This window comes from Macrobrachium nipponense, chromosome 43 (assembly GCF_015104395.2).
Source record: "Macrobrachium nipponense isolate FS-2020 chromosome 43, ASM1510439v2, whole genome shotgun sequence".
NCBI classification, from domain to species: domain Eukaryota; kingdom Metazoa; phylum Arthropoda; class Malacostraca; order Decapoda; family Palaemonidae; genus Macrobrachium; species Macrobrachium nipponense.
The window spans coordinates 12,016,535-12,039,722 of NC_061104.1; the positions used below are offsets into that span (position 1 = coordinate 12,016,535).

Genomic DNA, 23,188 nt, shown 5'->3' on the forward strand with positions numbered 1-23,188 from the left:
TGAGAAGATAGATTTTGAAGGTCAATAAGTATAGTTTTGAGATACGGGCGTTCAAAGTTTTCCTTCGTATTTCTATAAAGACAGTGTTAATAAATAATGATTTTTATGAATGTATATTTCTTTTTTGTGTATTAATAAACCAAAACTATTTTATTTATCATAATTTAATCATAAATGATGATCCCTTTGCTCATATATCGGCAGCCTGGGCACTGCTTGAGGCAAGATGGGGGCACTCCTTTTCTACGCAATTCTCTCCTTCTCTCTCTCCCCTTCACTAACTCGGCTTATTACAGCGAATTTTCTTCTTCTGTATGTTAGCGAGATGTTTTCCTTGTATTTTCCTTTTTGGCATGATGAAAAATTCTTGCCCGAAACAAAGATAAAACAAACAGTAAAATGGAAGAGAATGTTTCAAGAAGAGGTGAAACTCGAAGGCGTACTCTTTTTTTTACAAAGACAATTTAATTTAATAAATCATGATTATTATGGAATTTCATATTCCATTTCGGGTATTGAAAAACCAAAACTTTGTTATTTATCATAAATGAAGATCTCTTTGCTCAAAGATCGTAGCCTTGGGCATAGTGTGACGTGTGCTGTCAAGCAAGACGGGGGCGTTACTAAGCAACCCTCCCCTCTCTCTTCACTAACTACGCATATGTTATGATATTCTGTAATAATACTTGAGCGATTTTTCTTCGTCTGTATGTTAGCGAGATGTTTTCCTTGTCTTTTCTTCATTGGCATGATGAAATTCTTGCCGAAACATACATAAACTTACGTAAAAGCGGGCGAATGGCAGAGGTGAAATGGAACGTGTAGACTACTTGAAGTCTGTGATCGCACTAAATCAGGACTGGACTTGGTAGTTGAGCCTGAAGTCTCCTTCTCGACTCGGGGAATGTCTACAGATGCCATTTCTCCCAATTTCTTTGACAATAATTATCAAAATTTACGATAATAGAAGAAATATTGCATTTTCTTGTACGGATCAATGTTTTAGGCTTACACTACGATAACTAATTACCCTGTAACTACGAAAGTAAGAGGAATTTTGACGAAATATTTCGTATACGTATTCTCAATTGCCATATGAAGCTCCATGAATTTTTACACGACTTTGCATTTTTCGCCCTATACCACCATATATAGGGGTTCCGGCCGGCCCCCTTAAGAAGTTCAGACTTAGTGCAAATAACTTTTTGTGAGTGGGCTGAATCAGTCTTACTTCATAGCTACTTTGTTATTCTTTCTATTCATTTTGCTTAGACTCCTCTTATTTGTTGTTATTTATACAATTGTTTCATATTTTTCTTTCATTATTTATTCTTTACACCCTAATTTTGTTTCTTGAATAATAATAATAAAAATAATAATGTGGCGCCGTGGCAGAGTGGGTTAGGTCGTCATTGGACTGGTTAAGCAACATTGGGGCTGGTCGGTCAGTTGTTGGATGGGTGACCGCTTTCCTCGGCGTTGATTCCTTGGGAAAGGATCTTTACCATAATTTCTTCAGTCTGCTCAGCTGTAAATGAGTACCTATTTCTGATGAGGTAGGGTCCAGCTATGGGTTAAATAGCAAAACTCAGCAATGATGGAAAGAAATGAAGGATTAAACGACAACAAAGTAAATGGAACCTCTTTGCAACAGAGGAGCTTCGTCTGGCAGCCAGGTATTCAGCCCAATTGAAGGGGAAGACGGTCAGGTACTTGGAGGTCGTCATCCAGCAACTGACCACCACAACAACACTAACCAACAACCAGAGACTGGAGCTGCAGAAGCAAACCAGAGAAAGAAATGGACAAGAGAAGAAAATAAGGAAATAATGGAGATGCTACATCAGAAGCAACCTGACGGAGAGAGAGGATGTAGAAGAAAGTTGGTCAATATCTGGAATGAGAGGAATAACACCCCCCAAACAGAGCAGAGGCTGGCAGACCAAGTAAGGAACATAAAGAAAAAGAACTACTATGAGATTCAGGGCCTCTGTAACACGGTTTTTTCGCAATAACATTTTATCTATGCATTTCATAAATATAACGCTTATTCAGAATACATATTATATCAACACATAAATTTTGAGTGTATTCTGCACTACGTAGGTTGAATAAATTTGGTACTTACAATGTAAAAGTGACCTTTTTTTAAGACGGGCCAACTTACTCAGAGAAAAGGTTCGAACAACGCACTCGTTACGTAACTTATGACATCATTTCTTCCCTCTTTCTCGATGGATGATTGGCTATACGTAACGAAGGCTAAACCTCTGGCAACAATGACATACAAATTTAAATACAAGCAAAGCAGTACACCTTTATGAACTCTGGAACCTCTACACTGATAATTGTCATAATGAACAAACCAACAAAATATGTTAATAAATACAAAAACACTTCGATTATTAATCTAACTCCCAAAATAAGTTTCCAAAGAAATTACAGTCTACTTTATAGGTCACAATCAGATTGACAAGATGTACGGAATAGTTGGTAATTACCAAAAACATAGTTGACAAGCTTGATTTGATAACTGCTATATCCAATGTCAAGCAATTTTTATTTATTGGCTATCTACCTATTTACTGAAAAAAAATAGCCGGTACCGTATATTGGCTTTAAACCTTCACCAATAATTATCGTCAGAATGATGACTTCATGAGGCTCCACCCACTTTCGCCTCGTTATAATTCAGGATAACACTGAAGGCTACCATGGGCATTGTTGGATTAGAAAATTTAACTTCTGGCTATAAAAACTAATTTCTCGAGTAGTTGTAGGAAGTGCTAAATGATCCTCAAGGATCCCAGCAGTTGGTCTAAACGTTTAATTCATATATATTACTGCTATACTGTTGCGGCACTACTGCTACAGTATACTATTACTACGCTAGCACTGATACCCCACCCACATCTATGTATCGCTCCGCCATTCATAAAGTCTTTGGGTTTCAGAGCCGATGGAATTTCTGTCTGGTGGATGGGCGGGGCAACATTTAGTCAAAAGGTGTTTGTTTACCTTGCTTACTTAATGAATGTTTTTCGACTCTTGGCTCGTAATCATTGGTCATGGCGTCGGCTAGAGCATTTTTACTCTATAAAAATTAAAACTATCGGGTTTAGGTTATTGATAATGCTGACCAAATTTGTGTGTGGTTGTAAAATATACATATGTAAACTTTCAGCTACATCCGATGCTTTGACAAGGAGCAAAGTCCAAAAAACCGTGTTACAGAGACCCTGAATCTCATAGTAGCTCTCCCCAACAGAAAGAGAAGAACTGGAAAGGGAAATAACACACGGCAATTAATTACAAGAAGACGAATTGAGAGATGATGCCACAGAACAAGACATGGATGATGAGGTTTCAAACGACACATGAAGAAACACCGACGAAGTAACAGAGATGACAAAATGGGTTGAAAAGATCAGACAATGGATGGAGCCAGATACAAAGAGAACAAAGATCCCCTCCGTGAAAGCATACAACACCAAGAAATTAAGGGAGAAAACAAATGAGGTCAATGAAATAATGAGAATAATACACACCACCAGTATCACAGATACAAATAACTTGGCATATGCAGGAGCAAGATTAGTAGCAGAACTGATGGAGATACGAATACCAACGCCACCAGCACAACCAACCCAACAGAAACCAAAACAGCAACCACCTTGGGAAAGGCTCCTGGAAAAGCAAATCATGGTGATGAGATCTGTCTTGAGTAAACTGAAAGAGATGGCAGAAAAAAGGCTAAGAAGCAAGTAAACAAGGGAGGAACTGAACTAGAAATACAAAGTACACGATAGGGGACTAAACAACATAATAGAAAATGTAAAACAGAGGCTTAAGGCCAAAGCACATAAGATCCAACAGTCCATGAACAGGAGTAAGGGATACCAACAGAACAAACTATTCGGAAGCAACCAAAAAAGACTATACAGCCAACTAAGAGGCGAAGACAACCGCCAAGAAATTCCTGAAGCCGAACCAAGTAAGAGACTCTGGGAAAACATATGGAGCAATCCGGTATCACACAACAAACATGCAACATGACTCCAGGAAGTCAAGGCAGAAGAAACAGGGAGAGCAAAACAAAGATTCACTGAGATCACAACAGACACAGTCAGACACCAACTAAAGAAAATGCCCAACTGGAAAGCCCCAGGTCCCGATGAAGTCAACATCGAGAACAGAGCACTGGGGCAATATCTGAAAACCAGTGAAGACGAGTGGCTCAAGAGTGCATGGGAAGAAGGACTGATAAAAGTAGACGAAGACCCAGAAATATACAGAGACAGGAGAATGACAAATAGAACAGAGGAATGGCACAACAAACCAATGCACGGACAATACATGAGACAGACTAAAGAACTAGCCAGCGATGACACATGGCAATGGCTACAGAGGGGAGAGGTAAAGAAGGGAACTGAAGGAATGATAACAGCAGCACAAGATCAGGCCCTAAGAACCAGACATGTTCAAAGAACGATAGATGGAAATAACATCTCTCCCATATGTAGGAAGTGCAATACGAAAAATGAAACCATAAACCACATAGCAAGTGAATGTCTGGCACTTGCACAGAACCAGTACAAAAAGAGGCATGATTCAGTGGCAAAAGCCCTCCACTGGAGCCTGTGCAAGAAACACCAGCTACCTTGCAGTAATAAGTGGTACGAGCACCAACCTGAAGGAGTAATAGAAAACGATCAGGCAAAGATCCTCTGGGACTATGGTATCAGAACAGATAGGGTGATACGTGCAAATAGACCAGACATGACGTTGATTGACAAAATCAAGAATAAAGTATCACTCATTGATGTCGCAATACCATGGGATACCAGAGTTGAAGAGAAAGAGAGGGAAAAAATGGATAAGTATCAAGACCTGAAAATAGAAATAAGGATATGGGATATGCCAGTGGAAATTGTACCCATAATTATAGGAACACTAGGCACGATCCCAAGATCCCTGAAAAGGAATCTGGAAAAACTAGATGCTGAAGTAGCTCCAGGACTCATGCAGAAGAGTGTGATCCTAGAAACGGCGCACATAGTAAGAAAAGTGATGGACTCCTAAGGAGGCAGGATGCAACCCGGAACCCCACACTATAAATACATACCACCAAGTCGAATTGGAGGACTGTGATAGACCAAAACCAAAAAAAAAATAATAATAATAATAATCATGATAATAATTATAATATAATAATAATAATAGTTGGTTTAATAGTTGGTAAGTAGACCTTCTTTTAAACAACAACTGTTGAAAATAATGGCTGATTCACCTGCATAAAATTAACCCAGCTGAATCAGCCATGATTTTCAACAGAAATAATAATAATAATAACAACAATGAAAATAATAATAAAAATAAAACCAGTATGTTATGCATCATTTTACCAAATAGTACGATATGGACGGTGAATGCTAGACAGGAAGGTCTAATGCTAAAGAAGCCTTAAAGAGTCCTATCATCCTGTTTTTTCCCTTGTTTATTCCAATCTGGCATATGTTGAAGAGAAATAATTTTAGTTTCCTTATGATGATAAAAAGTAGCAAAGAATTTTTATATTTTCTAGCTACAAACTGATGATTTAACAGAAGACTGTCCCCCAACCCCTATTATTGGATCAATTTTTGTTGGTTCCAGAGGTAGAGCAGAGAATTGACAATGCAGAAGTTCAGAATGTCACTTCCACCATTTAACTGTTGCTGCTATCACTATCATATTGGTTTGTTGGGTTTTCCATGGATGGTATCAGGTGTACTATAAGAGTTCTTTGCATTCTCTATCTTCTTATACACTTTCAGCCTGCACACCCATGTGTACTTCAACAACCTAACCATCTATACTTTTGACATTATAGTAACTATACACTGCATATTTGCCAGTAGTACAGGTATTGGCATTTTTTTTTCTACTGCTTTGTTCCCATCTCTTCCATTATCATGATTTCATTTATTTGGGTCAGCTCATAAAAAAATATAGTGAATGGCTTCATGCAATTTCCATGGAATTATCACTTCAATAGCATTTCAGTACATCTCTCTGTGTTTTGGTCATCAACATAATCATCTGGCAAATAACATATTTTTGTATCTATGAAGCTTGATGTATACAGTATTTGAAACATATTTGAGAAGAATTAAACTTAGGTCAAAATTTTCAGTGGGATCCAAAACGTGAGAGGTCTCTAATAACATTATCAGGGCACGAAGCATTAGTATATCAAGCCATGTGGTCTCCTCATATCCCAGGGTGTATTGCATCTGTTTCAGGTTAGTTTGTTACTGAGCAAATTTTTAGTGTGTTCTTTTAAGTTGACAAATCCTGTATTAATGTAACACTATATTTATGGAAGGAGATTGATGCTTAAGAAAATCTACATCTTTGCATGACTGAGCAAGATATGAGGGGTTTTAAAGATGGATATTGATGAAGTTAGATTTAAAATTAGTTTATGTAGACCACCAAGGTAAAGTCTTAGTCCTTTAGGGCTGTGCCACACAGATAAAAATGTAAAATGTTTTGGAAAGAACAGATTCCTAAGGGACAGTTTCACAACCAATTAGTAAAGCTAGAAAAAATTAGTTGTTCCATTACCGTACCTGCAAGACAAATTCGCTGTCTTGTCCAATATTTTTATCTCCCAAAAAACAATTGGGTTCATCAGTTTCTTTAAATAAAAAAAAATAAAAAAGAACGGGACTGAGAAACTCTGGCAGCAATTGAAGCAGACAAAGTAGGAAGGAGATAAACAATACCTAAACTGAGACCTTAAACTAATTCATTATTTACAAAAAATTACAATTGCCTTTATACATTTTTTATAAAATCAGGATCAGTTAAAACCAAAGCAAACATCAATATAATTGTTTGAGGAAAAGTAGCATTACAGAGTCAGTACACTAATAAAATCAAACATTTTAAATAAACAAGTGAACAAGAATTACATAAAACTGAGTCAGTAAATCAGAGGCAATCACAAAATCACAAAAATTGACAGTTGACAAAAATTATTGCTATATTACAGAGATCTCAAAACCAAGTAAAAATTATACAAAACGACTATAAGTAGTACCAATACGTAATAATAACAGTCAACACAACAAACAGTTTACAATTACAAAAACCTGTCAAAGAACAATACACGGACACAATAGGACTGTAAATTTTAATAAACATAATCAAAACAAGGTTATGATGAGCTAAAGCCACAAAAACACAAAACGTTATCCTCCTGAGTGCAAGAAACATTAATAGAAAAATAACTGCAGAAACCCTAAGTTTGAAAACCCACTGTTCAGGACACTCCAACACTCGGGAAAACATGACACAGCAAATGCAAATGCGATCACCTCCTGTAATTATGCACACAGCTGGAGCTACACATGCATCTGCAGACAAAGCTGGCTCTGCTGGACACCATACTCAAGCTTCACCCCACATGTTCTGAATTCCAAAAATATATTGCCATTACACCCTGACTCAACAGAAGTCCCCCATGCTCTATAGCAGTGTTGTCCAAACTGGGGTCTGTGTACCCTTGGGGGTACGCAACATCGATCATGAGGATACGTGAACAAACAAGAAACACACACACACACACAACAGAAACATCCCGTCAGTGAACATCAGCCTCACATCTCGCATTAAGTTGTGTAAGTAATTTTCAAGCATTATTTAGTTATTAAATCATCATTTTTATTTGTGTAATAAATTTGAATTTATTGACCAACACTCCTATAATGCAGTCTTTTCATAATTACTATACTATTTGCATGATATTATCCTAAATAAAACTGAGTTTGGTCAGCCATGGTGGGCGAAGGGGGGTTACGCAACAGTAGGAGAAGGTAATACGTAAAGGGTACAATAGAGTAGGAGAAGGTAATACGTAAAGGGTACAATAGGCGAAAATGTTTGGACAACACTGCTCTATAGGACTACTCAGGTCTCCAAACCAATACTGTAGGCTGTCCCGGGTTACGACGGGGTTTCCGTTCTTGAGACGCGTCGTAAGCTGAAAATCGTCGTAAGCCGGAACATTGTAAAAAATCCTAAGAAAACCTTACTTTTAATACTTTAGGTGCATTCAAAACTATGTAAACTGCATTCTTATTGCATTTTTCATCAAACAAACCTTTAAATATTGATTATTTTGCATTTTTAGTGTCATATTTCATCTGCCAGACCAGCGTTTGTAGGCGTCGTAACTCTGGAACATGCGTCGTAACCCTGGAAATAATTTCTGATGAATATAATTGAAAAGCAATGTAACCTCGTAACGTCGTAAGCCGAGACCGTCGTAACCCGGGGACTGCCTGTACTGACTTGACAAATCCATTCTGCTTAATGCTGATCAGGTTTCTATACCTTACTGACTGAAGCAGTTAGACACAGGCTGTCAGCCATCACCTCACCTGCACAACTTTAAACAGAAAACAAAAACAAGAGATGAAACGACCTTCACTGGGAACAATCAGTTGTTAAATCAACCATTCCAATCAGCCCAGCAAAGAACTAAATGAGGTGGTAAAATTCCTTACAGTACATACACTGTGGACATTGCACAATTAGAACTTCAATAGTTCAAGCAAAGATCCAGTGCATTGTCATCTCTATGCATTTTAATAACGTACTTAAATATTTATCTGTTTATTAATTCATTTACAGTTGACCCCCATATTTGTGGACTCACGATTCACGGATTTTTCTATAGCCATTATTCGTGGAAAATTTGCCTATTAGCTGTATTTTTTACTGAAAAATATTCACAAATTACTCTATTTTCATATCATTTTTGTGACAAAATGCACTTTTTGTGATAAAACTATTAAAACACTTAGGTATATAAGCATTTTTAGAGGAGTTTTGAGTATTCCCAGATTTTAGCTATTGGGTGGGGGGTAACCATCCCCTGCGAATACGGGGGGTCTACTGTATTAAATTTTTTCTAATAACTAATCTCTTCTTTCTGGATTTCCAATTGCCTTCTGTTACTTTTTTCAAATGAACACCATATTATTCGTTTGAAGCTTGGAATTCAAGTCGGTGGCCCTTGTGGGCTTGTTGCATATGAATAGGGTTCATTCTTCTGAATAATAATGTTAATGGACCAATTAATGTTTATATAAATCCATTTAATTTTACTATGCAGTCAAAGTAATACAGGCAGTCCCTGGGTTACGACGGGGTTCCGTTCTTGAGACGCGTCATAAGCCAAAAATCTTCGTAAGCCAGAACATTGTCAAAAATCCTAAGAAAACCTTACTTTTAATGCTTTAGGTGCATTCAAAACTATGTAAACTGCATTCTTATTGCATTTTTCATCAAGAAAACCTTTAAATATTGATTATTTTGCATTTTTGGTGTCATTTTTCATCTGCCAGATCAGCGTTTGTAGGCGTCGTAACCCTGGAACATACGTCGTAACCCTGGAAAAAATTTCTGATGAATATAATTGAAAAGCGTTGTAACCTCAGAACGTCGTAAGCCGAGACCGTCATAACCCAGGGACTGCCTGTAAAGTCAAAATTATTTATTCCATTAAAAATTGGTATTACCACATATATTTCATTGCAAGAGATCTCCTCTGGCCAATGAGCTTTTCTGCACATGAATACAAGTCTCTTGGACCCTCCATTTCTTTTTGTTCACAGAAGCTCATTTACATGGATCCTAAAGCTACCACTCATCAGTCTAAAGCAAATAGCAGCTCAGCAACCACCTAGATTGGGATTTGGGTTAAACATAAATAATAAATTAGGGATGAAACATTGATTTTTTTTTTCTTGGGGGGTGGTTGTAGAAACCCATCATTCCTACAATAGTTTCCCTCCTAAACTCGCACTGTATTTCAAGACTGCACAGGAATTAAGGCATGTGGTTGATAGGTACCAGGGCTTCTTGTTTTCTTGATATACTACATGCACAGTGGGTTTACTAGTATTCTTATCTCTTTCCAACTAAAGTCCAATTTCTATGATATTCAGACAATGAATGCTAGCCTGAATGAGTGATGGGTATGTACTGAAAAATGTGCTTTTGCCTCGAAATAAAAAAAAAAATTTCTATCCTAGTTTGTTCCATGATATTTTCGTGAAGGCCTACACTGCAGTAACTTTTAAATCAAACTTTTACTGTACTGTAGTACTGAATTAGCATGCAAGCCTAGGGTTTTAAATATTATTAGAATAATTTGAATACTGTATTAATATTTGCTGTTTATAGGCAAGTGCTTTTAGCTAGCAATTTTTACCTATTATGTAAGTGTTTTACCTCATTTTTAAAATACTTTAACCTTAATACTAAGTTAGCCTAGGTTTTGTATATTAGTGAAATTTTTACCATTAAGAATTTACAATTTGTTTACTTAAATTTTACTTAAAAGCATAGCAATCAGATTTTACACATAATTGTTTAATCAAATTTGTCCTCATATGCAGTATTTGTTTTTATGTTTATCCATCTATTTTTTATTTTAGTTATTGGTTTATAAATAAGGAAACACAAAGTCTTTTGACCTTCTAAGTTTATTGTGGTGTTGTGGTTAATAGAGTGATACTATTTAGAACCAAAGGAAATCTTAGGTCATTTTTGTTAACAGGTGACAGAACTCTCAAAATATGGAATGTCCGAAATGGGAAATCCTCAATTACTATCAGTGCCTGTGGAGGAGAGGTTTTAACTTGTGACTGGTGTAAATATAACAAAAACATCATTGCCACTGCTGGTACAGATAATGCCATAAGTGTCTGGGATCTTCGAAATACTGTTCAGCCTGTTTGCAGACTTGCGGTAAGACATAAATTTAAATGTCATTTGTATGTGTATAAATGTTTTGATTATTAGAGTATTTGCAAGTTACATCATTTTGAACCCTTTTCCCTCTTGTTTCACATTTACTGTATGAGCAAACAGGATTGTTTATGGCTTGTACCTCCATAAAGAATAATTTCACACACATATATATATATATATATATATATATATATATATATATATATATATATATATATATATATATATATATATATATTATATATATGTATATATATGATATCTATATCTATATATATATATATATCATATATATATATATATAATATATATATATATATATATATATATATATGTGTGTGAAATTATATATATATATATATATCTATATATAGATATAGATATAGATATATATATATATATATATATATATATATATATATATATATATATATATATATAGATATATATATATATAATATATATATATATGTTGAATCACAATAGTTTGGAATATGATAAATGCATAAATAAGGTATATGCCATGAAGGAAAGATACACAATGCAATAGCTGCAAGATCTTTCAACTAAATGTCCTTTACTTAGCAGACAGTTTGTCTGCTAAGTAAAGGATGTTAAATCGAAAGATCTTGCAGCTACTCCGTTGTTTATCTTTCCTTCGTGGCTTAAACTTTATTTATATATATATATATATATATATATATATATATATATATATATATATATATATATATATATACACAAACACACTTTACCTTTGTAATTTTTTCATATATTTGCAGGGCCATGAGTATCCATTGAGAAGAATAAAGTATTCACCATTTGTGGAATCACAGCTTGCTAGTGTTTCTTATGATTTCACCACAAGGTATAGTACAACAATATTTCAAAATTTCAAATAGATGAAGTTAGCCCTTATATGATCAAATCATACAGGCTATTTCCTTAGGTAACCTATAATTCAGATTTCCAGTAAACTAATTCTCCAAATTTACCCTGTAGATCTTATTGTTACTCTTGGTCATGATGTTATATAATTTTTCTATCAGTAGCTAAAAAATTATAAGATTTGTGTAATATATTCTGTGAATTTTAAAAAGTACTTGCATCATTCATTTACAGTTTCAGCATTTCTTAGAAAAATCAAGGCTCACGAGGGTGTTGCTTTTTTTATCTTTACTAACCTTACGGTCAGTCCAGTTCTATGCCATTCTAAGAGGATGTACTTGGTGTTGTTATAACACATTTTTGAGATTTTATGTGTGTCATGTGACCCCTAAGTCTTTGATGCATACCCAGAGGGACTGCTTATATTAGTTGAGAAGGATGAGGGCCATTCTTCCTCATCATCTTTATGATGCTTATTTCTCATGTCTCCGGTACTTATGGAAGGGCTGCTTCCCTACACTAGTATGTATTCACATGCCTCAGGCAATAGGCGATTGTCTTGCCTGGAGCTGTGGACCACTGTTTACAACCCATTGCTTTATGGAAGCTTCCAATCTGTCATGGATGATATTGGTTTTAGTTCTTATCTTTTGCCATAGTATTGCAGCTATAATTGTAATTTTGCAAACTATAGTACAACGAAATATTACTAGAAGATACTGCAGTTCTAGAGAGAGAGGCTTCAGCCTTTCAGACCCACTGGTTTTGCTATGACACACCCCTGGCTCCTCCCCCAGACAGTCGTAAGAGAGCACAAACCACGCCCATCGGGGCGGAGCAACCAGAGAAGTGCGAGTTGACAGGAATCAAACCGACATATTTGAAGTTGACAGGACACAGGCAACCCCTGTTACACCTCACCATTACTACAACCCTCCCCTAATTATTGTTACGAGGAACAACGACTTAATCAACCAATTAAAATGTCCAAAAAAGTCGTAGTATCAGCAGATGTGCATAATCTCAGCGAAACTAGCGATGATGACAATATTCCACCGGCACAACCCAAAAAGAGTAGAGGCTATATAAATTTAAGTATGGGATATTAGTGAGAGGATGCCGATTGACCTGAATTAACCGATGAAGGCCATTTGAGCCTAGAACCCGATTGCCTGGCTTCAGCCTTCTAGGTCTGCTGCTGTCCAACCTGATTTGTAAATTCATGAGCCATATTATAGACATCAGTTAAACTTTTATTATCAAATTTAAGTCTAGGTTTTCACTCCTATTGCAGAAGTGGTTCGACTGCAAAAAGGAATGACAATACTCCTCCTAAGCGCCCTCGCCGTAAAGTAGATTTACCTGAGAATGCAAATGAAGAATTATTTACAACTTATAAGGAAGATAGTAGTGACTATGAAGAATTTAACCCGCTTACCTTTAACAAACCTATTCCTACTTATATATCTAACAATTTTAATGCTGTGCCCTCCATTCATAGAGATGGGAAAATACAATTAAATGACTCCCTAATTGCATTAACATTAAGTGAAGGAGACAAAAACTCTCATGATCAATTCTTTGTTTGTAATCATAATAAAGAACTTGCAGACCTTTTCAAATTGATAAATTTGCCAAAGTTGAACTTTTGGCCAAGTGGCAGGTTGTTTAATGAAGATTTCAAGAAGAAATTTCACTTTGATATTGAAAACATTAAAATGGCTATATCTTCTTTTCAAGGGCATGCAGCTCTGGCACAATTAGCTTACCCCTCTAAGATTAACGATATTGATTTCATTACTAAAGTGATAATTGGGCCTTTCAGGAAACACATTGATCTAATTAAAAGTTTGTTCATGAAACTTACTTGGCAGATATATATATAGCTGTATTCTCCGAAGTCCGACAGAATTTCAAAACTCGCGGCACACGCAGTGGGCGGCCAGGGTGGTAGTACCCATTCCCCGCCGCTGGAGGCGGATATCAGGAACCATTCCCATTTTCTATTCATATTTTTTCTGTCGCCGGTCGGTAAACACCTGTTTACAGACCTCCGCCCAGGATTTTTGGATTTGACCGTCGTTATCAAGTCATCTGGATTGACTTTTGGTTTTGACTCTGGATTGTTGGATTGGCATACGCGATAGTGGACTGTTTTTGGATTTTGGATTGGCTTTTCTATGAACGTGATGTCGGGATCAAGTTCAGTGAGCTTCAGAGTGTGTGTGAGGAGTGATTGCAAGGTGAGGCTACCGAAATCATCGGTAGACCCCCACACAGTATGTATGGGGTGTAGGGGGCATGTTTGTTTGCTGGTTGATCGTTGCATTGAATGCAAAAGTTTGACTGAGGATGAATGGAAGGTGTATGAATCCTATCGGCGTAAGTTGGAGCGCGATAGGATCAGGAGGTCTTCCTCTAAGAGCGGTTCTACGAAAGGTAAGGGAAGTAACATTTCGCCTATATTAACACCAGTAGAATTTGCTTCACCTAATCCTGTGTTGTTGCCTGAGGGCCCTAGTTCTGTGTCTGGAGAAGGTAATGCCCTTTCTCTGATTCTAGAGTCATTGCGCACTCTAGAGTCCAAAGTGTTGGCCCTTGAAAACGGCCCGAGTAAAGTGTGGTGATCGTGCCCCTAGTGGTTGTGGAGGGGGCGTCAGATCGGCCCCATAATGCCTCTAGGTCTAGACCTCTGTCGGACTCCCAGACCTCAGGGAGTGGGCATGTCGAAAGCCGCAAGAGGGTTACGGGGGCTCCCCACCGATCTGGCGTCCCTTCGGCAGGACCTGTTGCTGCTTCCCAGGCTGCCAAGGAGCGTGCTCAGGCTCGCATCCTTAAGGACTGTTTTTCGTCCTCCGAGGCGCCCTCCCCGCGCAAGGGGTGGAGCTCTCGGAGTGACTCGCGTCCGTTGAAAAGGACTTTTCCTAGAGAGGACTCTTTACGTCCCCTCTCTCCGCTCTCGTTGCGGTCTTCGCCTGCGTCGTATGACGCGTTTCCTCCTCAGAAGAGAGGTAGGACGTCGTCCGAGGACGACGCTGAGAAGCGCTTCTCTCGCGCCTCGGAGAGGCAGGTTGCTGTTCCTGTGAGAAGGAAGGAGGCGTCCCCCCGCCCCTCGTCTTCTCGCAGGCGCAGCCCTTCACCTCCTCTCGGTTCTTCACCTACGAATAAGAGTATTCTTGCGTCGCTTCAAGACCAATTGTCGACCTTAATGGCTCGGAAGACTCGCCCAGCAGCAGTTGAGCCTAAGCGAAGGAAGGACGCTAGACTGCCTGTCAAGAGGACGAGGCAGTCTCCTTCTCTGTCTCCGCGTTCGTCGCTGTCTCCGCCCGCACGTCAGGACGCCTTTGAGGACGCTCGACAGGACGCCTTGGAGGACGCTTTTGAAGACGCTCGGCAGGACGCTTTTGAAGACGCTCGTCGAGATGCTTTGTTTGACGCTTTGCCTGTGGAGAAGGCTTTTGAGAGCGCTCAGAAGGACGCTTTGAAAGCGAAAGCTGGACGCTTGAGCGTCAAACGTAAGGACGCTCCTCGAGAAAGACTAAGAGTTTCCTCTCTTGACGCGCAGCGCGGTCAGGACGCTCTTCGTGGTTCGAGCTCTAAAGATCGACAGAAGGTCGGTCGCTTTGAAGAGGCTGATGTTAGTCTTCCTCGAAAGCCTTTGTTGAAGGCTAGACTCGTTGGGCGCACGCCCCTCTCCAGAGGTTTCTATCTCCTTTGCCTCTTCGGGAGGAAGGAGAACATAGTAGTCCGGCTGACTCAGTGGAGGAGAACAGCCGTTCAGTTTCGTCGGTTTCCGACTACAAGGTGCTGGTACGACTTTTACGTTCTTTGTTTGGGGAGAAAGTTCCAGCCTGCAGCTCCTAAGTCTCCGCCCTCTCAGTTTTCGTCTTCGAAGTCGGGCAAGGTTTCGGAAGTGGTGGAGATGAAGACTTCCTTGTCCACTAAGAGAGCATTCAAGAAATTGCAGGACTGGATGGAACGTCGGAAGGATCAGGGCAAGTCGACTTTCGCCCTTCCTCCTCAAGACTTAGTGGGAAAGGCGGCATTTGGTATGAGACCAAATCTGAAGTAGGAGTTAAGATCCCGTCTTCTTCCCAAGGGGACTTTGCTAGTCTGGTAGACGCCCAGAAGAGATCCCTTTTAGCGTCCGCGAAGATTTCTTGGACACCAACGGAGATCGACCATCACATGAAAGGTCTGTTAAAGACTCTGGAAGTCTTTAACTTTCCTAGACTGGTGCCTAGGAGTCCTGGCAATCTTCAATCTAGGTCTGATTCTTTGAGTCTGGGGGGAGCTGTCCAATGTGTTTTGTCATGCATGGACAAGGCCGTCAGGGATGGTTCGGAAGAGTTAGTGTCTCATTTCGGCACTGCTTTTCCTCAAGAAGAGAGCGCTCTTATGCAATTTTACAGCGAGGTCTGTTTCTCTGCATCGCAGAAAGCAGAGCTTCTCTTTGCACCTCTTTCGAGCCATCTCTTACCAGGCTATGGTAAGGGACCTGGCAGTGAGGCCTACAAGAGAAGGCTACCCAGGATCTCTTGGCCCAGTCTTCTAGACGTCCCGCAGTCCCTATACGTCGTCGTCCTGGACGACCTCCTAGGAAGGTTAAACCCTTTCGTAGCGCTCCTCCCTCGAGAGCTGCTCCTCGAGGGAGAGGATTGCAAGAGGAAGAGGTTCCTTCAAACCTAAATCCTCTAAATGAGAAGAAAGTTCCTTCAGATGCCTGTCGGAGCCAGCTAAAGTTCTTTGCGGGGTGCGTGGAGAGAGAGAGATACAGATGCGTGGTCCCTCAAGATAGTGGAACAGGGGTACAAGATCCCCTTTGTAGACCCTCCTCCTCTTTCAACGACCCCCAGAGATCTTTCTTTCCCCCGTCGTATCAAGGGGAGAAACAGCAGGTTCTTTTAGATCTTATTTTGGAACAATGATCATGAAAGAGCGGTGGAGCAGGTCTTAGACCTGGGGTCACCAGGAGGATACTACAACAGACTTTTCCTGGTACCAAAGCAGTCGTCGGGGCGGTGGCGTCCAGTCTTGGACGTAAGCAGCCTGAATCTTTTCGTAGAAAGAAAAAATTCAAGATGGAAACACCTCAGTCGTTCTAGGAGCCTTAAGACCGGGCGACTGGATGGTGTCCCTTGACCTACAGGACGCATACTTTCACGTGCCTATCCACCCTCTTTCAAGAAAGTTTCTGAAAGGTTTATGCTAAGGACAAAGTTTGGCAATTCCGAGCCCGTTTGTTTCGGTTTAAGCACGGCTCCGATGGTATTTACCATGCTTCATGAAGAACGTAGCGAGATGGTTACATTCTGCAGGAATAAGAGTGTCCCTGTATCTCGACGATTGGCTTATCAGAGCATCGTCAGAAGAAAGGTGTCTGAAGGACCTTCACTTCACGTTGGGGCCTTGGCGAAGTCCCTGGGGACTTCTAGTCAACCTCGAAAACGTCGCATCTGACCCCAACACAGTCCATCGTGTATCTGGGGATTCAGATGGATTCAGTGGCTTTTCGAGCGATTTCCGTCCCATGGAACGACAGCTGCAAGGCTTAGAGGAGAGTTTCGGCCTTCCTGGGGAAGGAAGCTTGCTCGGCGAGGGAATGGATGAGTCTGCTGGGAACCATTTCATCGCTGGAAAAGTTTGTTTCCCTGGGGAAGACTTTCACCTCAGACCTCTCCAGTTTTCTTAGCAGACGAATGGAGATCAGAGAGGATCTGAATGCGACCCTTTTCATCACCAAATCGGTGAAGAACCATCTAAGATGGTGGTTAGATCCTCGAAGTTTCGAGAGCGTCCCTAAAGCTTCTGAGCCCAGACCTAGTGTTGTTTCCCGACGCCTCGGTGTCGGGATGGGGAGCAACACTGGGAGGGGAGGAAGTGTCAGGCACCTGGAGGGGGGAACAGGTGTCCTGGCACATCAATGTAAAGAACTAGCAGGCGGTTTTTTCTGGCGCTAAAGTTCTTCCAACGGAAAGTTGCAGAGAAAGTAGTCCAAGTCAACTCGGACAACACCACAGCCCTGGCGTACCTAAAGAAGCAGGGAGGTACACACTCACGTCCTCTGTTTTTATTTAGCGAGGGAGATTCTGCTGTGGGCAGATGCGAGACGGATAAGGATCCTGACGTAGATTTATCGCGGGAGTCCAGAACGTTCAGAGCAGACCTTCTCAGCCGACCAAGATCGAATCCTGACCGACGGAATGGACGTTGCACCAGGACGTCTGTCGAGAGCTCTGGAGGCTGTGGGGGTTGTCCGCTAGTCGACCTTTTTTTTTGCGACGTCGAGAACAAAGAGGTTGCCTCTTTATTGCTCCCCTGTGCTGGATCCGGGAGCAGTCGCGATAGACGCTCTGCTCTGGGACTGGACGAACCTAGACTGTATGCCTTCCCGCCATTCAAGATCATGGGGGAAGTAGTAAGGAAGTTCGCGGCATCGGAGGGGACGAGGTTGACCCTGATCGCCCCGATGTGGCCCGCGAAGGAATGGTTCACGGAGGTAATGTCTTTCATCATAGACTTTCCGAGGACCTTGCCCTGGAGGAAAGATCTACTCAGACAGCCCCACTTCGCAAGATATCACCGAAACCTCTCCGCTCTGGGTCTGACTGCGTTCAGACTATCGAAAAGCTGGCCAGAAGCGAGAGGTTTTTCTAGAGCAGCTGCAAAGGCGATCGGGGCAAGCCAATGCTAGGAGAACGTCCTCGAGAGCTGTTTACCAGTCGAAGTGGGCTTCCTTCAGGGCATGGTGTAGAAAGGAGGGAATTTCCTCTTCCACTACCTCTGTGAGCCAGATAGCCGATTTCCTGCTATTTTAAGAAATGTACAGAAGCTGCTGTCCCGACCATCAAGGGATGGGGATAGGAGTATGCTGTCGGCAAGTTCCGACACAGAGGACTTGACCTGTCTGATAATAGGGATCTTCACGATCTCCTGAGATCATTTGAGACATCCAAGATACCTCAGACGAGGCCTCCTTCTTGGAACTTGGATTTAGTCCTTAGACTTTTAATGTCGAGTCCTTTCAAACCTCTACATGAAGCGTCTCTTAGGAACTTGACTAAGAAGGCTCTTTTCCTAACTGCTCTGGCGACGGCGAAGAGAGTTAGCGAAATTCAGGCCATTTGTAAGAGAGTGGGCTTCAAAGGGGACAACGCTGTCTGCTCTTTGAGTCCCCCTTTCTTAGCAAAGAATGAAAACCCGTCGAACCCCTTGCCAAAGGAGCTTCGAAATCAAGGGTATGACAAGCCTTGTGGGCCAAGAACCTGAGAGAGTCCTGTGCCCTGTCAGGACTCTAAAGTTTTATGTCCACAAGACTAAAGAGGTACGAGGTCCCTCAGATAATCTCTGGTGTTCGGTTAAACGACCCGATATACCATTGTCCAAGAACGCTTTGGCGTTCTTTCTGAGGGACGTCATTAAAGAGGCTCATTCGTCTTCCACACAGATCGATTTGAGCCTCTGCGAGTGAAGCTCACGAGGTCAGAGCTGTCGCAACCTCGCTTGCCTTCCAAAGGAACATGTCGATCAAGGACATCCTTGACGCCACCTTTTGGAGGAGCAATTCAGTATTCGCCTCACACTACTTGAAAGATGTGAGAACGATATACGAGGGACTGTTGTTCTCTTGGGCCATACGTTTCTGCAGACACAGTCTTGGGGGCTGAAGGTAGCTCTCTCCCTATCCTTTAGTTAGGTTTTAGGTTAGGTTTTAGTTGTTGTGTTTTTTGGTTGTGGTGAGGCTTTGGTGAAGACCTCCATCTCTTAGCTTAGTGTTCAGGGGTCTTGATAGTTGGTCAGGTGTGGTCAGTTGCTTCGTTGCCCTCATTTGTATGGCTCTATGCTCTTGTCACATTGAGGTCACGTCCCCGTTGACAGAGCATCCAGAGCGCACCAGCACTTACAGGTCTCCACCTGGCTGGCAACTCTGGTTAAGCACAAGCAGGCTGAAGTGACAGTAATCACAGAGTCTACTTTGCTAACAGGTGAGGAACCAAGTGTATATCATCTACTTAATTTAAGTTTCCTACAAATCCTATTCTGTCTCTTCCCACCATCCGAAGGTGGGATTCAGCTATATATATCTGCCAAGTAAGTTTTTCATGAACAAAATGTTATTGTTATAATACAATTAAGTTTGTTCATACTTACCTGGGCAGTATATATTATAATTAAGTGCCCACCCACCTCCCCTCAGGAGACAGTGGCACTGAGTAAAAATATGAATAGAAAATGGGAATGGTTCCTGATATCCGCCTCCCAGCGGGCGGGAATGGGTACTACACCTGGCCGCCCACTGCGTGTGCCGCGAGGTTTTGAATTCTGTCGGACTTCGGAGAATACAGCTATATATATATCTGCCAGGTAAGTATGAACAAACTTAATTGTATTATAACAATAACATTTTAATCCGCTCATTCAGAAGTAGATCTTTACCCAGGAACCTCAATTTAGATACCAGAGATGCTATTATTAAGCTGAAACTATGATATATGGGTCTTATCAGATGATCAAAGGAAAGCTATTGCTTCGTGCTTTCGAGGCGTCCCCTTCCTAGAGGAGGGGACATTATCTCTAGAGGTGGGAAGTTCAACTTTGGCAAGCATCAGGGCTACCCCAGAGGGAAATTTAATTTAAATTTTACAGAGGATTCAGGGGAAGCTTTGGGTTCAGGAATAGGTTCAATCCCTACAGGCGAGGTATCAAGAGAGGTGGCCGAGAGAGGGGAAGGAGTACAGGGGGACAGACAGCAATTAATTCAGACGTCAAAGATAAGAAACAAAACTAATTATGCTTTGATTCTTAATACCATCGAGCCCTGCTCGGACCAAGAGGAAAATAACCTGGAGCTACACAGTAAAGATAAAAATTTGGCAAATGTACCCACTAACAAATTCAATGATATTGGAAGAATTAAATTTCCCTACAGAAGCCTCTAGCTCCAAGGAAACCTTTCACGCCCCTCCAGTAAGTGGGATAGGTAGGTCATTGACAAATAAATTTAAAAATTGGCAAAAACTCCATAATTCTTCTTTTGCATGCAACTTGATCAGTAACGGGTGTGAGACTCCCATTTCCACCAATAAAAAATAAGGCTCAAAAGACTTTGAAAATATTAGGGGTTTGATAGATATTATTCTTCTAGCAAGAGAATAATACTAGAGAGAGAATGTAACAGATTACTAGACCTAGGGGTAATAGAACAAATTAACAGAAATTCTTTTTACTACTCTAACCACATATTTTACCAGCTTAAACCCAATGGGAGCATTCGCCTAATCTTCGATATGAAATGCCTTAATACTATGATCAAGAAACCTTTCTCTATGCTGAAACCTAAAACTATATTCCCTTATTTGCATTTAAACAACTGGGCATGTAGACTTGATTTAAAGGACGCTTATTGGCACGTCTCTCTTCATTCAAGTGCTCAAAGATTCTTAACGTTCAAATTAGGAAAGCGTAAATTCAAATGGATGGTTGTTCCCTTCGGGTTAAAGACAGCTCCCTTCATCTTTTCCAAACTAATGTATACAGTAGTTAAATACATTAGGAAGAAATATAATATACTCATCTTTAACTACTTAGATGATATACTCATATTGGCAGATGACTTTCACAAATGCGAGGCTCACATCCAAATAGTCATTGAAGTGCTCACGGAGCTGGGTTGGCAAATATCTATTAAAAAAGTCTGTTTTATTCATAACCAGTGCAAAAGATAGAGTTCCTGGAGTTCATTATAACTTGGAGAACAAAACAATGAGACCAATGCAGAAAAACATTGATAAATGTATCAGGCTTGCCAATACAGGCAGTCCCCGGGTTACGACGGGGGTTCTGTTCTTGAGACGCGTCGTAACCCGAAAATCGTCGTAAGCCAGAACGACGTTTGGAAATATGTCTTAAACTAATAAAAAGTTATAAAAACCTTACTTGTAATCCTTTGGTTACACTACATGTTGTTTCCTGTGGTTTTATGTACAACCTGGAGTTATTTTCATTAAAAAATGCTGGTTCTTGAAGGTAAAAACTATTGTAATCCTCTGGTGACGCTACATTCTTGAAGTTTTATGTACAACCTGGAGTGATTTTGCCAAATCTTGAGGGCTACAAGAACAGTTGATTACTATTTATGTATCATATAGACTAATTAAAGTAAACGTATCTTTAAATAGGCTTATAAATTAGTATCAACAAAACATTTCCTGGCATGAGTCAGAGGCTGTTTAATGAAACGAACACTTCTCTGTCGTATCTGTTCAGAAAATAAACGTTACGTCAATCCCCGAGACCATTGTTGCCGAGACGTCTCTCTCTCTCTCTCTCTCTCTCTCTCTCTCTCTCTCTCTCTCTCTCTCTCTCTCTCTCTCTCTCTCTCTCTCTCTCTCTCTCTCTCTCTCTGATCAAATTACACTGGAACCTTGACATACGATTGCCCTAATATACGAATGTTTTGAGATACAACAGAAAATTTGCGAAAATATATGCTTTGATATACAACGAAATATTTGAGATGCGATTTTACGATGTGATAGTTGTTTAGGCGACCAATAAATGGTGTTCAGTCTGTTTGTTGGTGCTGCATCGTTAATACGTCGTCGTTTAGTTCGTTGTATTTGTGCCTATTTTTCGTGTTATTTTGTCTATTTTATTATTAACCATGGGTCCCAAAGATAAGGACAAAGCAGGTGATAAGAAAAACCCAAGAGAATTATTTTCGATGGAAGCAAAACATGAAATTATAGCAAAGCATGAACGTGGCGTTCGTATCGTCGATTTGGCAAACGAGTATGGTCGAAATCCTTCTGCAATATCCACAATCATCAAGCAGAAGGAAGCTATAAAAACCTTCCAAAGGCATCACCATTATTTCTAACTACGAAACTGATTAAAAAAAATAATAAAAGAAAAATTAGTTTAGCAATGTTATTTCATTTGTGTTTATTACGTAGTTAATAGTGTACATATGTAAATAAAAAGAGAACAAATCGTTCCCTGCCACCCTTCCCTACCTCCTCCCCCTGCTGGCCTCACGTCATCTTTCGTTGTGGTAAGTAAAACTCCTTTCTTTTTTTTTATTGATTTTATTAACATGTATTATCATTTATCACATTGCTATGTTATTTTATCATTATGTGTGTTATTACTCGTTTGTGTATAAATTGTGTATATTATATGTAATTTTAGCTGTGTTTTAGGTGTGGTTTCATAGCGCTAGAACGGATTAATACATATTACATTATTTTAAATGGGAAAAAATGCTTTGAGATACAACTGTTTTGATATACGACGATGGTAACAGAACAAATTAAATTCGTATGTCAAGGTTCCAGTGTACTGGATAATGTGTCTCTTTGGATACTTCGATTTTGCCAAATCTTGAGGACTACAAGAACAGTTGATTACTATTTACGTATCATATAGACTAATTAAAGTAAACGTATCTTTAAATAGGCTTATTATTATTATTAGTATCAACAAAACATTT

At 40.1% G+C, this 23,188-nt stretch overlaps 1 protein-coding gene across 2 annotated transcripts in view; it reads left to right on the forward strand.

The window, feature by feature from the left end:
- LOC135213534 (peroxisomal targeting signal 2 receptor-like) overlaps window positions 1-23,188 on the forward strand; it is a 69,071-nt gene that overhangs the window by 35,258 nt on the left and 10,625 nt on the right. For both annotated transcript variants that reach the window (XM_064247460.1, XM_064247461.1), the window contains exons 5-7: window positions 6,176-6,284; window positions 10,616-10,806; window positions 11,592-11,677. In XM_064247460.1, the coding sequence (XP_064103530.1) occupies window positions 6,176-6,284; window positions 10,616-10,806; window positions 11,592-11,677 (386 nt within the window). The remainder of the gene's footprint in view (window positions 1-6,175; window positions 6,285-10,615; window positions 10,807-11,591; window positions 11,678-23,188) is intronic.